The sequence below is a fragment of the Mustela nigripes genome, chromosome 17, assembly GCF_022355385.1.
Source record: "Mustela nigripes isolate SB6536 chromosome 17, MUSNIG.SB6536, whole genome shotgun sequence".
Classification (NCBI taxonomy): domain Eukaryota; kingdom Metazoa; phylum Chordata; class Mammalia; order Carnivora; family Mustelidae; genus Mustela; species Mustela nigripes.
Window position 1 is genome coordinate 19143856 of NC_081573.1, and position 17184 is coordinate 19161039.

At 45.1% G+C, this 17184-nt stretch overlaps 1 protein-coding gene across 3 annotated transcripts; it reads right to left on the bottom strand.

The window, feature by feature from the left end:
* Positions 1 to 820: 820 nt before the first annotated feature.
* CEBPG (CCAAT enhancer binding protein gamma) lies at positions 821 to 11157 on the bottom strand. 3 transcript variants are annotated; one of them, XM_059381983.1, is made up of 2 exons: positions 10961 to 11157; positions 821 to 4353 (listed from the first exon to the last, which is right to left on the bottom strand). In XM_059381983.1, exon 2 carries the CDS (start codon positions 4257 to 4259, stop codon positions 3819 to 3821), a length of 441 nt encoding a protein of 146 aa, XP_059237966.1. In that variant the 5' UTR covers positions 4260 to 4353; positions 10961 to 11157; the 3' UTR covers positions 821 to 3818. The 3 variants fall into 3 exon arrangements, with proteins under 3 accessions (XP_059237966.1, XP_059237969.1, XP_059237967.1); XM_059381986.1 differs by lacking the exon at positions 10961 to 11157 and adding an exon at positions 10201 to 10616; XM_059381984.1 differs by lacking the exon at positions 10961 to 11157 and adding an exon at positions 10045 to 10165.
* Between the last annotated feature and the right edge of the window lie 6027 nt (positions 11158 to 17184).

Below are 17184 nucleotides of genomic sequence, written 5' to 3' on the forward strand. Positions count from 1 at the left end.
ATAGGCTCTAGATACTCCCCGGCAGTGACCAAGAAGGTCCGAAAGTGCTTTTGCTGAAATAAGAGTTGTCACCTTCACAAACCGTCTCTACAGAAAATTTCCCAAGACAAACTGTTTATGGGCTTCCAAATTACACCTACGTTGTAAAAACAAAATAGGACGTACTACTCACAGAAATAATTACTGCACTACAATTGCCATTTAGATGCAGTAGGTAGAAACCTATTTCCCAAGACATGAAAATGGCTGAAGGATCACAGAAGAGTCTCTAAATGACATCTTCCCTTGAAACACTCAAATCAGCATGGATTCAGTATTGACTCGTTCATTTGTAGAGACACTCTACAGCACCACGTAAATGAAGATGAGGTACACGCTATAAATTGTGCTGCTAGGGGAAAGGCCTTACTTCGACATTGCCATCTGCTTCAAAGCCTCAAGCACTCATTTCTCCTGCCACTGTGTGAATGCAGACCACACACCGAGACATGACGCATCCAAGCCGGCGTGCCAGCCACTGCCTTCTCTACCCTAGTCCAGACTTCCGAGTTAGAGACCACCAGACAAAGAACAGCCCTGAAGAGGCACTCTATATTCGGAGGAAATGATGTTCCTATCCAATCAGGGAAATCTAGGCTTGGACAAAAGCCCCTCTTGCTCCCTGCCCACCCCCTCACGCCCCCCTCCACCCGTCAGTGACCTTCACCCCTGCCCTGGGCTGGGAGCAGGAAAGACGGCTGAGCCTGCCTGCTCTTCAGAGCTCCTGGACATCTGGACTACTTCCTCGGTGTATATGAACAGAAAGAAACCCACAAGAAAATACAGTCATTATTCCAAAGTTTTTTTATTTCAAATTCATTAAAAGAAATAAAATTTATATTTAAAAAAATAGAGTAATCTCACAAACTGAGGAAGGCCAGGAACACAAAGAACAAGGTAAAGGACTTTTACCTGAGAGGCAACTCTAACAGCTATAGAATGGACTTTCTCCTCCCTACCTTCTGTCAAACAGAAAATTGCTTCCTATTCTAAGGCATCGAAAAGCACTCTGAGTGCTAACTGGGCTGTTCGGGTACAAAGTTTCAAGCCCTCTAATGGGGACTGAGAAACATCAAAAGCTGATTTAATACCAAATATTAAACTGCACATACTACTTTTTTATGTAAATTTCAGGATTTCACACTCGTGACCTAAATTTCAAACACCTGGTCATAAAAAATTGCTATCTTACTACGTCTTGGTAAGAATGTCCAAAGTATCCTAGCTCACATTCCAGTCACTGCAAGGGGCCAGACAGTGGAAGAGTTGCTCTGATCTCACCTCCTGCTGCCAATACCACCCAGAAAGCACCCATCTCGGATGACGCAGATGCAGTTAGACATTTACACTAAAGCCTAATTCCTAAATCAAGGGACCTGCCAGCAAAGGCAGATCAAATCCTAAAGGTTCACATGTAACCTACAGAAGTTACAAAAGTCAACTTCTAATTCCCAAAGCTCTAAATCTACCCATTCCCCATACTTGGTTTCCCTCAATTTGATACTGAGAAATCTATCAAACTGCAAACTTTCATTCCCAAACACTTCAGTAAGACAATGGTTAACATTTTTGTTCTATGCATACATGATGGCTTGTGCTAAAGTTCTGGTTTGCATAGGTAACAGGAAAGCCTGAATCAGTTTTTCCTAAAGTTTCAATCTGTTCGGATTTGAAATTTCGAGTGCACACCACTGATGATTTCCCTAATGCTCCTTTTCCAAGATGGGTAAGTCAATTCGTATAATTGGTAACCATAAATTCCACAGGGACATCAATTTCTGAAAGACTTTTTTTTTTTTTTAAATAAACAAGAGGTAACAATGTCTGTTAATACCTTTACAGGTACTTAAAGATTCAAGTGGCCTAACTGCACCTCTACTTAGGTTAATTATATAATATCAGTCGGCTATTAAAGATTCAGTAGGATTCTGTGGGTTACCTCCTAGTCAAAACATCTATCGACTGAGAAGCAGACTGATACTCCAGCCAGAGTAAACTGGTGTTGGACCCTAACAGAAACCTCAATCCTGTCTTCTGGCCCTCCGGGGAGCTAACCCTCCCGGGACAGTGGCTCTCATGAACAACACTGGGTTCCAGTCACATGTGGAAGAGGCTCATGGCCTTAATAATGGCTTTACTGAGTTGCAGGTCACAATGGTATTTCCACTGGCCCAGAAGAGCAAAGACAGCAGTCTTGCACCAACCCAAGGGGACAACTTCTAGGTCCTAGTAAGAAACAATATGGCCAAAAATGAAGTGACCATGTCCAAATAAGATACCTGGTAACACAAACTTTTTAATCAGATGTGACTCTTGTCTCTTGTCACCAGCCCAGACACATACACACAGTAATACACAAAAGTCAACAAATCTGAGCTAGGATTGTGCTTTTAAAAAAAAAAAAAGAAAGAAAAAGAAAAGAAAAGAAAGAAATCAACAAAGACAATCAAAACCACCGACACTGACATAAACCAGACCTGCGCATCCCAGACTTCAGCGACGGCCATTTTTTAGTCTCAACAAAAATGTCAATATCCTGAGTTTTACCAGCATTTTCTTTCTAAAATAATTTATGGGACACAAAAGCATACAAATGAACAAACAGAAGCAGTGGTACAAAAAGTCTACAAGAGCCCACTAACTAGAAAAAGAAACATCACAAAAACAATATAAAAAGATGTATTTAAGTGAAATAAATTAAAGGTTAAACCTTACACTTTCAAGTTTTCTTAGACTACTATTTTGGGAGACGGCATAGAGTTGATGACATATTTTTCTAATAATCACTTGGTTAGGATCAAATGCCAAATGATCCTTCACAAGAAATTTATGCCTTTAAAAATCATGGCCCCATTTCAGATATTTAGACACAGGAGAAACTACCTAAATCTCAATCTGTAAACTGTTAAGGCATTTGTTTACTAACTTGACTCTCAAAATGGTATTTTAAAAATATTTACTTATTTGACCACCATCTACGAAATAAAAATTACGATATACAACTCTTGGGGGTTTTTTCTTGTTAGAAAATAAAATAATGCCGATCCAATAACCCAAAGGTATCCCAAAAGGATAATTCTAATATGCTTTACTGTTATTTTTAAGAAACCTATTTGCCTAATTATTTGTATTTTTAAGCCAACTGGCTGAATGCTGCCTTTAAAACGCAACGGAATTTACTTAACCTGGCACCAATACTCAAAAACTTACACTTGTTGGGGGAAAAGAGTACTAATTAGGCTAAAACAAGGTTTATGTTATACATTAAATCACTCCAAATTACAAAGTGATTGATTTCTATAGCCCTAAGGATTTTTAATACATCATTTAGAAAAACAAATCACAAAACAATCAACATAGATGGCATTCAACTTTCCTTAGTCTAATTAATCATCTCCAATAAAACCAAGACCCTTCTGCAGGACCTGCCAGTTCCCCCTTCCTTCTATCAACCTACAAAAGAAGCATTTCTTGGGAAGTGAGCATTTATTAAGAACATCAAGGTCCAGGGGTGCGTTTTTTGTTTGTTTTTTTACCATATACCTTAAAAATGTGTTTTCTCCACACAAAAAAATCCCTATCATTTAAAACTAGATAATTCAAATTACATGGCTAACATTTTTAAGCTAATCAACCCTTCAGTGCTGATCCTGGAAACAACCTTCAGTGGATCTTTGAATAATGGAACGAGACAGTGTTCGGCCATTGATATGAATGGTGTAGGCAGTCACACCTTTAACGTTCAAGCCACGAGTCGTGAAGTTTCGAAGAGGTGAGGTCTACTGGCCTGCATTATCGGAAGCTGTTGTATTTTCAGTGCTAGTGGGTTGCACGTTATCTGCAAGGTTGTGTGCGTGCTCAAGAAACAAATCTTTCAGTACGCTTAATTCCTTAGTCAGCAATTTAATTTTTGCTTCCAACCGTTCATTCTCTTCTTTGAGCTGATTCACTCTCTGCAGTGTATCCTGTGCTTTCTGCTTGCTTTTCAACCGGCTCTTTTTCACAGCCATGTTGTTCCTCTCTCTGCGCTGACGATACTCATCGCTGTTGCGATCCATGGGCGAACTCTTTTTGCTTTGCTTGCTTGGAGGCACGGCTTTGCCTCCTCCCCCCGGGCCAGCAGGCACCAGCTGAGGAACCTGCTGTAAGCCGCTGGCATGAGCCTGAGTGTGAATAACACTTATCCCCGGAGAGCTGTTCTGCTGGGCTATCTTGCTCATTTGGGCTCGCTCTCTTGTGGACACAACAGGCAGAAATGAGAGCAAAGTGATCAATGGTTTCCACACTAAGCTGCCAAGAAATCTTCACATGTACCTAGTTAAAAAATAAATTGCATTAAAATGTTTGAAATGACAAGATCAAATGAGATTAAACTTGCATGTACCTAACAGTAGGCCAACATTAATTGATTATGCTGAGAAAAGTATACAGAAACTGCCAACTGTTCCAATGTTTCAGAAATCTAAATCATTTAATTTAGAAAGGTAAGTTAGTACAGGAGCACCAGAAGGCCAAATTCAGCCCACCTGAATCCCCGAGGGTACTGCCCATCTGTGATTATTATCAAAAATGGAAGGAAAACAAAAGAATACCACTAATTAGGTAGCACAGATGAACTAATAGCACTTGGCAATCTGCCAGAGAGAAATTTGAGATGTTTAGGTAAAACACAGAAAACCTGAGTTCAATTAGGATAGAAGAGACACCTGCAAAGAAAGGGGGACAAAGTTTCAATTATTGGCTCACATCAAAACAGAATCCCACGGCACTGTGCCCGACCTCCACAACCTGCCAGGATGACTGCATGCTCTGACACCAATATGCAGAGACTGAGTCACCAAGAACTTGACTTTTCTCCCGGGGTACATCTTTATGGAGTATTACGAAAAGACTTTTTTTTTGCTGGGGAGGGTGGGAGGGGTCTTGGTTTTTTGTTTCATTTTTAATGACCTCACAGATCGTAGTTTACACCGATTTCCCAAGTTAGCTTCTTGGTTCAGAGATCCAGAAGCTCTGGGACCTCCAGTGTGCTGCCCCATCCCACCATGCTGCTTCTAAAAGCCCTAATGATGCACCCCAAGGAGATCAAGTATGGGGCTGAAGCTCGGCAGAGAGCCTGAGCCGGCACCCACTGAACACAGCAGACACAGCGGAGGGAACACCAACTCTCCCAGGTTCCTGTGCTGCTGCTCCTAGGAATGAAGCCACAGTTTCAGAGACTAGTCATACTTGGATCACCATCAATCCAACTAGGTCACTACAACAGACTCAAGATGTGTCAAAAGCAGACCTACACGAGCCCATACAGGATCATGAGGCCACTTCAAGACAAACTGACTCAGCAGATGAGCCATGCCTACCAAGAAATCAGGACTCTTGGAAATTTAGACAGCAGTGTTACGAACCATAGAACTATCCTGCTCTCTTTTCACAAAACTGCGAAACCTACATCAGTGGAAAAAACCTGGAGCCGGAATTATGAAATGCCTCAAATGAGTACATCTCACAGTTCTTAGGAAAAGCTCAGTTAGTAAACACCAGTAGCTTCACCCAAACCTTTAGCCAGGCGCTTCTTGTATAAACAATCTTCACTGGTCTGCTTTTAAAAATCTTTCCTTTTAAAGTCCATATTATCATTCTTTTCAATTGTTTTCAAAGCCACGCATGCAGCCCTGAGTTAGTGGGTCACCTGTTCTCACTCCAAACTAAGGCAAAAGAGATAGCTTCCTTCCAAACCACAGATGGATATCTACTCCAAGTCTATCTTCAATAATAGACATTTCAGGGGCGCCTGGGTAGCTCAGTGGGTTAAAGCCACTGCCTTCGGCTCAGGTCATGATCTCAGGGTCCTGGGATAGAGCCCCGCATCGGGCTCTCTGCTCAGCAGGGAACCTGCTTCCTCCTCTCTCTCTGCCTACTTGTGATCTCGGTCTGTCAAATAAATAAATAAATAAAAATAAACATTTCACAATTTTCCTGGATAATTTATGATGTTGCCTATTTTTCCTTCCAGTTGAACAGTGGCAATTCAGTATTAATCTGGGCCACCTTACCACTGTTAGTGGCCATCTACATTATTGCTTATTTATTTGGTGTAAAGTGAACATAAGAATTTTAGGTGACTTTTAAAACTTCTTTAATACTTCTCCTGGGATTGTCTCAACTATCATGATCATGGTCATCTTATTTAACTTTTTTATTTTTCATACACCAATTATGTTTTTAATCTTTAAAGCTAATCTCTAGGGGCACCTGGGTGGCTCAGTGGGTTAAAGCCTCTGCCTTCAGCTCAGGTCATGATCTCAGGGTCCTGGGATCGAGTCCCGCATCGGGCTCTCTGCTCAGCAGGGAGCCTGCTTCCTCCTCTCTCTCTCTCTCTCTGCCTGCCTTTCTGCCTACTTGTGATCTCTGTCTGTCAAATAAATAAAATCTTTTTAAAAAATAAATAAGTAAATAAAAATAAAGCTAATCTCTACAGACAGCTCAAAGATAACAATGATCCAAAAAACACAGAGCAGGAACCAGGTCAATTTTTGTTTTGGCTCTGGCTCCCACAGTTTTGCTCTGGACCTATCATTCCCCTCTTTGGGCCTCAATTGCCCCAACTGCAAATGCGGAACAGAGAATGTTAAGATGTCTTCTGCCTCTGAAAATATGCCATGAACTTCAGTCACTATAAAAGAGCCTTTATGCCCTGCTTTTTATTCCCAAGTCACTAAAAGCTTTTAATACAGGCTCCAAATTCAGTGATATTCATGCCCATTTTTGTACCCAAAGATACAGGAATGGGGAAGAGCTATTTTACCTCAGCCTGACTCCTCTTGCTAGGGAACTAGGCTGAACATAGCAGGTGTGAGGGAGAGAGGGGGGCTTTGAAAATGTGCCCTTTGCTTGAAAAACAAAGAGTAACTATCAAACTGGTAATAATATAAGCAAGGAAACTTGGAAACAATAAAAAGAACTCAAAAATGATTTTTTTTTAAGTTCCTCAACCAAAGCCAACAAAATAAGTTTTAAGTGAAAAATATCCATTAAGGAAAGTAAACCAAGTAAAGGGGATCAAAGGGCCAAGTGATCCAAGAAAGTTAACTCCAGATTATCAATTCTGTTTTTACACAAGCCAAATAACTACCTTCAAAGTTACACATTTCACAGTTTCCACTATCACTTATGCTTTTGTTCCTTCCACAAACATTTACTGAGCAACTACAATGGGGGAAAAAAATGAGTTTATTTCAAATCTGGATATTCAATCATAAACAAAAGTCTGGCTCCTTTGTGGACAAACACTATTCCAAAGTTCATTCTACAGGAAGTAGGGTGGTGCCTCGTTTCCTAGCATGTGAATCATTCAAGCAGGGAGCAGAAGACAAACTGAAGATCAGTAGTTCTCAAAGTGTGGTCCCTGGACCAGCAGCAGCAGCATTTGGGAATTTGTCAGAAATGCAGATTCTCAAAAAAAAAAAAAAACCAACAACAACAAAAAGAAATGCAGATTCTCAGGCTGCCCCCCTAACTCCCACATAAGAATCCAGAGCTCTAGGAATAGGGCTGAGCAATCTTGTTTTAAAGGGCCCTCCACACAATTCCGTTGACACTGAGGTTTGAGAGCCAATGCTGCAGATTAACAATGGATCTTTAGAAAGACGGTCCACTGGGCAAATTTTTTTAAAATTCAGATTTCTTAATTCAAGTAATGTTTATTCAAATCAGTAACACACTGAAAACTCAGAAAGGTTAGAATGAGTAAAACAAATTTCTCTCACGTTTCATTTAGGAAAGCAAACTTGTCAAGACTTTCCTTAATCCTCCTGTCATTTCTTTTTTGATGTTATGGACAACCAGATATTCCTCCCCATGCTCCCCAAAATAAATTCTCAACTCAAAATTTCCTCATGAGCATCTATACTCCAAAATATTCACAGATGTTTCTCCCTTACTCCCAATCTGTACAATCATCGGTATCTGACAATTCTACCCATCCACCTTCCAAAAGAACTTCCAAGCACCATCCCTCTCTGTCCTAACACCACAGAATTACCTCAGGCTGACATCATCTCCCAGGGGCACTCATCCCCTCTGGTTTAGCAGTGCACCCTCCAACCATGGTCTCCAGAGCAACTGAGCACTCAGACCTGCCCCGGGGTCCAGCATCAAATTGAAGGTATTCACTCCCCGCCCAGCCCTTGCTCCTTATGCTTCTTCACACCGTGGTAATACCGAACAACTACCGATCCCTAAATGGTCACGCTTTCTTTTTTCTTTGTGTGGCTGTCCAATCTGTTCCCCTAGTTTCTCTGTCAGTGTCAGCTCTATAGTGTGGCTCCCTGCAGACCAAGCTAGAGGCAGGACTCTGTCTTCATATCCATATGCCCAGCACCTAGTGGAGGGCCAGCCACAGAGTGGTGGGTGCTGGAGAAATACCTGTCCAATACTGGCTCAGAGGTGAAGAGAAAACATTTATTTTTATAAATGTCCTATATAAAAATGAGATTCTCCAGCACTGAAATCTCTTAAAACAACCACAATTAAATCAAGAGTGTTAGTAAGATCGTAGTCTTCCTACCCTAAGTTCTCGGTTTTTCTTAAAGGTGGACAGGAAAATAAGAATACAAGTCCACTTGCTACTTCGAGTGCCCGGTCTACACAATGAACATTTCTTGTCTGGTCTTTGCTTCATTTAAGAACCTTTATTTTCTATTTTGCCAGTTATGTGTTCCAATGAATAACCTCAAGTTCTTAGGTACATGTTGCCAAGGTCTGACAACTCTGTACTTAATGGGATGTCAAGGTAAGCAAAGTCAATACATACCCAAATGAGCAGGATTTCTATTTAGCTGCCACTGCTTGCTTTATGACCCAACACCGGGCTCCATGAAGGAGGGTACATCCCTTCAGGAAGTACATGAATGATCCACTAGAGTATGGAGAAAATGTACGTTCATTTGTCTTTTTTAACATCATCTTTTTAATCTACTTTTGGTAGGATTTACAACATACAAAAAAAACCAGTACACACAGTGTTTATAAATATACCTCTAACAGGAAATTTTACTCAAATAAAAAAATTCTTGGGACGCCTGGGTGGCTCAGTGGGTTAAGCTGCTGCCTTCGGTTCAGGTCATGATTCCAGGGTCCTGGGATCGAGTCCCACATCAGGCTCTCTGCTCAGCAGGGGGCCTGCTTCCCTTCCTCTCTCTCTGCCTGCCTCTCTGCCTACTTGTGATTTCCCTCTGTCAAATAAATAAATAACATCTTTAAAAAAAAAAAAATCCTTTAACCCATAGGGCTGGAAAGCCAGAAAGGTAGGAGACCAATGAACCTACAAGAACCCCGTGGAAACACTCGCTCACAAGAATATACAACAGACCCAGAACTGCAGCTACCCACGTTTACCATTACTGTGATCAGGTGAGGCAATCCTAGACCAAAAGACCAAATTCAATCCCCTGAGGTCCTATTTGTCTTCACCAGGGACTCACCAGGTGCTGTTTAAATCCCTACAGGTGAAACCACCTCTCCAAAATTAGACAACTGCTGACGGTCATGATGTGCTCTGGAGAATTTAACGGATACTTTGAAAATATGAAATCGTGTTTCCTCCTGTTTTTCAAGCAGGTATTAAAAACGACTGAATCAGACGAGTGCACCCACCAGAAGCAGGAATCAAGAAATCGAAAAATCCTTCAGCTCACTGGCATCGTGTAATTACTCAGCCTTATTTATAGGAAGCTTTTTCAGAAACAGAGAATCCGCTTTAAGAACAGCTCTTCCCCAATATTGATCAAGTGGTAATCGCTGACCAGATTTTTAAACTTTCCAGGATCAGGAACTTTTAAGATGCAGAATTCCTTAGTAGAGCGAGCCCTTACAGTATTTTCTTTCCAAAATTTATCTGGGAGTCGCGTTATCCTATCTGAATTTAAGGGCAAACTCTTTCACGTAAGGATTCGCGGAGTATAGGCTCGGGGAGAAAACTACCAATTTTTGGTGTAACCCACTCACCTGAAAACCCTTCTGAAACCGACACGTCCTAAGGTGCCCGATCACAACACAAGTCTCAAACACAAGGCCAACGGAACGAAGGATTAAAAACATACAAGCTCCCGCGGGAGGACCGAAGACCCTTCCCCCTCAAACATGCACTTCCATCCTCTTCACCTGGACACCTCTGCTAGCGGTCTTCTAGCCTGTGTTCTCTGCGACCGGCTCACGAAGCGCCTCGCTTCTGGCCCGTCTCTTTTCCCGGTCCACTGGCCGCACGTTCGTCTAACCTCGTTGGGCAGTGAAGTGCAGGACATTCGCATTACAGCTCCTCAAGCGAGCGCGGGATTAGTTCTGGAAAGTCACGGACTTCACCATGAACTGCTCTCCTTGCCCACTTGGACGCTCTACGAACTTCGGAACCGAAGGGTCGCCGGCCCGCCCCGAGCGGTCTTGGAGGGGCGGGCAAGACCCGATGTGCCACTACAGTGAGGGACGGTCCACCTCCCGCTGCTCTGGGGAACACCCCGTATCCCCGGGGGCCAATAACGCGCCGGGCCTGTCACCACGGCCCGTTGCTCCAACAGACGCCGGGTTCCAGAGGGGGCACACCTCGTCCCCCGCCCCGCCCCACCCCACCCCGTCCCGTCCCGTCCCGTCGCGGGCCGGCGGCGAGGGGCTCCCGGGGGGGGGAGCGCGGGGGTCGGTGGGTGGCGCCGCGGCGCTGGGCCGCGGCCAGGGATGAGCTCAGCGGCCCCGCCGGGTGTTGCCGGCAGGTTGCATCAGACGCCGCGCGGGGCCGCCGCCCGCGCCGCGGGCCGCGCGGGGCCTTCCCGGCCAGCCGGCCGCCTCAGGCCCGGCCGGCACCTAAGCGAGCGGCCGGCTCCGCCGCGGCCTCCTCCTCTTCCCTCAGCCCGCCCGCCCGCGGCCTCCTTACCTGCGCCTCCAGCCCGCCCGCCCCCAGGCGGCCTCCACTCCGAACGGCCCCGCGCGGCGCGGCCCGACGAACCCAGGCCTCGCAGCCCGCGAGTCACCGAGGTGGAGCGACGGTTACGAAACCGGCAGCCTCCGCCCGTTCCGCCGCCGCCGCTGCCACCGGCTTCCCCTCCTCGCTGGGGTCGCGCGCGCCGCCGCCGCCGCCGCCGCCGCCGCCGCCGCCACGACCAATTGGAGCGCCGGCCTGCGGGCGACGCTCCCGCCCCTCGCGACGGGCGGCGCCGCCAGCCAATCGCGAGCGGCCTGGCTGCGGGAGGCGGGCACGTGGCGGAGGCGTTGGCCACGGCGCGGCAAGGCGCGGCGGGGCGGACGGGTGTGGCGGGAGTTGGCGGCTGCTCCTGGCGCCGCCCGCATCCTCCGCGGTTCGCGCGGGGCGGCGGACCCAAGCTGTGGGCGACCGGCGGCGAGGAGGGCCGGGTGAGAGCTGGAGGCGTTGGGGAGCTGAAGCCTTGCGAACGCAGCACCTGTCTTTGGGAGGCCCAACTTCCTGCGGTGGTTTTTTGAATCCCCGAAGTCCGTCTGTGTTTTGCCGCGTCCTCGGGGAGGCCCCCTGGGCGTCCCTCGCAGCGACCGTCCCCGGGAGCGGCCCACAAGACGCGCCTCCCGGGACTGCGGGGCACCCGGCGGAGCCTGGAGGGAAGTGAAGGACCTCAGGCCGCGAAGGGGGCCGCAGGCTTGCGGGAAAACAAGTGGAGCCACATTTTCCCAGCGTCGGCTTAGGACTGATGTCCCATTGGTGAATTCTGCAAACTGGTTTATTGCCACCGGGAAAGGAATTGGATTTGCGCGACGGATTTCCGTGTGGTATCTTCCAGGTGAACAGACTGAGAGATGGGATCTCAAGCAAAAAACAAAACAAAACAAAAAACAACAAAAAACGCATGGCAGTCCAGTTTTATGGGTCCAATGACACTTAGCACGAGGATCTGAAAGCGTCTAAAACCAGGAAGCGCGCTGGGTGGAGGACAGCGCCAGCGCGATAGGTTTGATTGCTTCCTCTTTGGCAATTCTTATCGTCCAAAAAATAGTCTTTGAAAGAGGAAACATTTCTTCATCGCCCAGGCCATGGCACCGGTTCTCCGCATTAAGATTGTTTCGAGGAATCAGTAAAGAGATGATTTAAAAAAAAAAAAAAAGAAAAAAAACTTTGCAAAAACTAAAGATAAAACATGAAATTGACAGAGCTGCCACTAAAGGCGAACACCTATAACCATAGAAACATACTTGGTAGCAAGACATAATACCATCAAAACCACTATGTTTCTTTTACTTTGGCCCCCCAGCGTTCTGATTTGAAATTTCTTTGATCAAGATTTTAGCACTGTTAAAACTGGATTGTATTTTATTGCTCACAAAATCATAATTTTGCCCTTGCCACTTGCCAATCACTTAAAAGTTGTATAGAAGAAAAAAATTATAGGTATACTTGTTTATCCTCTGGCTTGCTGACCACTCGCTAAGCTGCTCTAGCATTCTCTTTGTCTGGACAGGTCTGGTCCATGCCAAGGAGACTCGAGTCTTTCCTCTTCAGCTGGCAGCTGGTAATTCTTCTACTTAGTTTACAAATATTAATTAGGGGCTAACTACCTGCTAAGCTGTGGGCTAAGTGCTGGGGATCCAGCAATGAACAAGACAAACACAACCCCTACCTACCTGAAGCTTGCCCCCAGGGCCAGGGAGACAGATACTCAGTAATTACACAATTTTTCTGTTACCACTTTCATAAATATAAGAAAGAAGTACAAGATGCTGTGAGATTGTAAGAAGGGAACCAGATGTGGTCTGTGGTTCAGGGAAGGCCTAACAGATGAGTTAGGATTTGCCTGAGTGCCACAGATAAAGTGGAGGTAGGTACCAGTCGGAGGAAACGTCTTACCTAAAGGTTTTATGATGGGAGAAATGTAAGGCCAGAGAATCAGGGCAGAGTGTCCCAGTGGAGACTGGTGAGATTGACAAGGCCTGTGGCCCAAGAAGGGTTCTGACTTTCACCCCAAGAGAGATGGGAAACCTTGGAAAACTTTGCTCTCACCATAAGGAAACAAGGAGAGAATGGCAGAGGCCATCTTTGGGTTGAGGAGATCCACCATGTTGCTCTGTTTTGAGTCACAGGGTCTCTAGCCCTCATAATAAAAGATTTCCTGCATAGATGTCTGCCTCCCTGATACCTGATCCATATTCACAAATCCAAAGAGCTTATAAAGAAATACAACATCAAAATCCCCTCTAAGGACTTGAGAAGTAGGATGTCTTGTTAGATTATGCTACTTAACCTGAGACCTGCTAAGATTATCTTAGTTACCTAAGAGGTGTGGTTTCTAGTATCAGGCTGTCCTCTCCACAGCTTAACCTCCTAATGGTTGTGTGACCTTGGGCAAATTATGTTACCTCTCGGTCATCTGCGAATAGGGATTAAATGACCATATCTACCCAAAAGGATTGCTGTGGTGGTTAAAGGAGTTAATATGTATTTGGCTCCCAGAAAGATACCTGCCTACTACATGGCAAGAGCTCAGAAGTAGTAGTTGTTGTTGCCATGATGCTGATACATGAGTTTTAAACAAGTTATATCATAGAATTATGATATAAGAATATATCATAGAATGATATATTAAGAATATATCATAGAATTATGGGAGACTAAAATGCACTTCAAGGTCAAGCTGTGCCTCATGTTGCTTTGATGATTCAGGCCCTGAAATACACAGAACAGTGAAGGTGTTCATGTCGACCCTGTAGTGTATCCCAAGAGGTGTTTTTCAGAATAGTTTCCTTAGTCACTATATAATTGGCTTCCATAGGGTTAGGAAAAATTTGGTAATTTCAAATCTCTTGTTTAGAAAGCCAGATCAATAGAAGTTTACTAGGCAAACTTATGCATGTAGCTTAAATGTATCTTAAGTACTTATGATAATACTTAAGTACTTAATCATAAATTTATATTTGGAAAGTTTCTGAAAAATTAATATACCAGATTAACCATCTCTGACAGGAGATCTGAGCCATATCTTTATTTTGAGCATTGAGAGAGTATCACAGTTCTGCCTCTCAGTAGGTATTTACTCAGTGTATCAGCACAAAAGGACAGGGATCATCAGACATTCTGCACTGGTAAGGGCTCTCTTCTTGGAACTAACTGCAAACCATCCCTGACTAGCCTTAGCAGAGAGACGGACTTGGTCAAAGATTTTAGGCCCCTCTTCATGAAACACCCAGGCCATATCAGAACCAAAAACTAAAATGCTCAAATGTCTTCATGTCTGTCTCTGCCTTTCTCTCTCTCTCTCTGTGTGTGTGTGTGTGTGTGTGTGTTGGTTTCATCTTTTGCTTGCACATCAACTTTCTTCACCTAGTCACTGACAGCCTCAATGTCCACAGTTTTGGACACTAAAGAAAGCCAACTCTCTTTTTAAGTCCCTGTTATGAAAGTCTTAGGCGAGGACTCTGGGATCGCAATGCCCAGCTGGATCAAGTGTTCATCCCTGGAATTATCAAACAGCCAGGAACAGGTCACCATGCACTGTCATGGCAGTTCAGGGAGGGGGCTATGATGCTGAACGGTTGTCTTAGAACAACCTAACCTTAGTAAGCGGGTCCAATGCATGAAAGAGAAAAATCTCACATGGTATAAACTTGAACAGTTACTAAGTAGTGTGAATGTCCATTATAAAGCACTTCACCCCTTGTCGGACTTCCTTATCCCATGAGTAAGGTGTCACCTGTGCCCTTAAGAAAAGTACGTATCGGGGGCACCTGGGTGGCTCAGTGGGTTAAGGCCTCTGCCTTCGGCTCAGGTCATGATCGCAGGGTCATGGGATCGAGCCCCACATCGGACTCTCTGCTCCTTGGAGAGCCTGCTTCCTCCTCTCTCTCTGCCTACTTGTAGTCTCTGTCTGTCAAATAAAATCTTTAAAAAAAAAAAAAAAAAGAAAAGAAAAGTACGTATCATCTGTGTGCACAAGGGTGGCTGTGTACCATGAGAGCACATGAGGATAGGTACAGACCGACCATACACAGGAGAGCTGTATGCATCTGTGGGCCTGAGGCTAGGTACCTGCCATTTGTGCATATAAAGGTAGGTAAGTGCCATCTATATACATAAGAGAAGGCTATGATGTCATGAATATCAGGAGAGCTCAACTGTATCTTTTGTGGGCCCAGAAGGGTCTTGTATCTTCCCTTCACTGAATATACACCAATTACTTGTAATGGTGCATAATAATTGTAATCAAATTATTCCAGTGCCTATGAAGCACCAAACTGAAGCTAAATGGGTATTTGTTTGTGTCTTTTGTTGTGGGCTTATATAAAATCTATAGGACACTGGTCTCCATCACGGCGGTATATAAAATCTATAGGACACTGGTCTCCATCACAGCGGTGGGATGGGCTTTGGAGACAGATGACAGTGATGTTGGCTGTATCGGACATAGCTAAAGCTCTGTTCCTCATCTGTAGAGAAGGTGGGCAGTACACACCTCATAGAGTTGCTATAACAAGTAAACTGACATGGAAAGAAGCTAGCAAGGTGTCTGGCACATGGGAAGCACAAAAATAATTTGTCCTTCCAAAAAGCATTTGCTACCTAGGACCCAATTCTTGGTTTCTTTTCTAAAAGAGAGCATGTGACATGTTCATGCTGAGCAGGGGAAGGGGCAGAAGGAGAGGGAGAGAGAGAATCCCAAGCAGGTTCCACGCTCAGCTCTGAGCCCGACGCAGGACCGACCTCATGATCCTGAGACGGTGGCCCAAGCCGAAATCAAGAGTCAGACACTTAACCGAGTGAGCCACCCAGGTGCCCTGTTGTTTTCTTTTTCTTTGCAAAGGTTTCTGGGGAAACATCTGGGATTGGGAGAGACAAGCACTCTTTAGCAGTCTTTATGAAGACAGGAAAATTTCCCCCCAGCGCTGTGAGTGACCCCTTTTCTTCAGCCCTGGGGAGCTGCTTTGAGGCCTGGAGGATTTGTGTTTTTGTAAACCTCAGGAATCTGCCCCCTTGGCCGGGGGGGGGGGGGGATCAACTCTGCAAAGAAAAAGCCGAAGTAACGCTTGTGCCGAAGGGCCTGTCTTCAAGAGACCTTGATGGTGGTCAAGGGGCCATGTTAGTGGTGCAGGGCCTCATGGTGGGGCTCCAGGAGCTGGCCAAGAAATACGTGGTGAGGGCGGTTGGAGACTTGTTCTCCTGCTGTGAAAGAGACCCAAACAAATCTACAGATGGCAAGACTTGGGGAAACTTGAGAGCCATACAGAACATTTTCTCTTGCTTTATCTTGGCTAAACTACCAGTGAAACCAAGGGTACAGCAGCCAGAACAGCTTGTGGGGTCAGAGCATGTCTAGGACAGAGAGGAAAGAGGAAAGGAAGTGGGACTTGATGGAGAAAAGCTAGAAATGCCCAGTACTCCTGCCTGCCACCACAGTGGCCACTCCTTCCCTGTTCCACGTACCCAGATCCTCCCCACCCCTCAAGCCCCAGGCCGCTCTCAGTTTTGCTAACTCTTCCAATTCCCGCTGGCCCTCTTCTTTCTTCTCCGTGGCATAGGATTTAATATTAAAATGCACACTGTGGTGTTTTTTGCTATTCTCCCATCTGCTATACTCTGTTCTGATTTTATAGGAAGAGAAAGTTCTGTTTTATGCACATAACCCTGTGCCAGGTACTTACGAGGGATTAGAAAATGCATTGGGAGGCAGTGAGGGTATCTGTCCTGAATGGGGACCTGGAAACCGGGGCTGGGGGGTAACACTACGACGTCTACTGCAGTCCCCCTCCTCCATGGCTTGAGTCCACTTATTACTTACAATAAATTAGTCCCACTTGTAAAGAGCTTCTCTAGGATTCTGAATGGTCCCATTTCCTGGAAAGATTTGCTGCCACCAACCTCAAGGCTATATCCATATTCGTCACTGGCCTTCCCTACCACCCATACTAGAGTTTCCATACCATTGGCTAATACCTCTTCTGGTCTAAGTAGCTCACCCGCTGAACAGACCCACACGTTCCACCTTAAGAAATCTATACTCTTCATTACCATGTCCTTTTAAGCCCTGGCTACCATGTTTGTCCATTTGCCATCAAGATTTGGCAGGGGATCATTAATGCAAAAGAAACACAGGACCAATAAGCCAGAAACTAGTGAGATTGGTTATCTACAAGGGTGGATGGAAT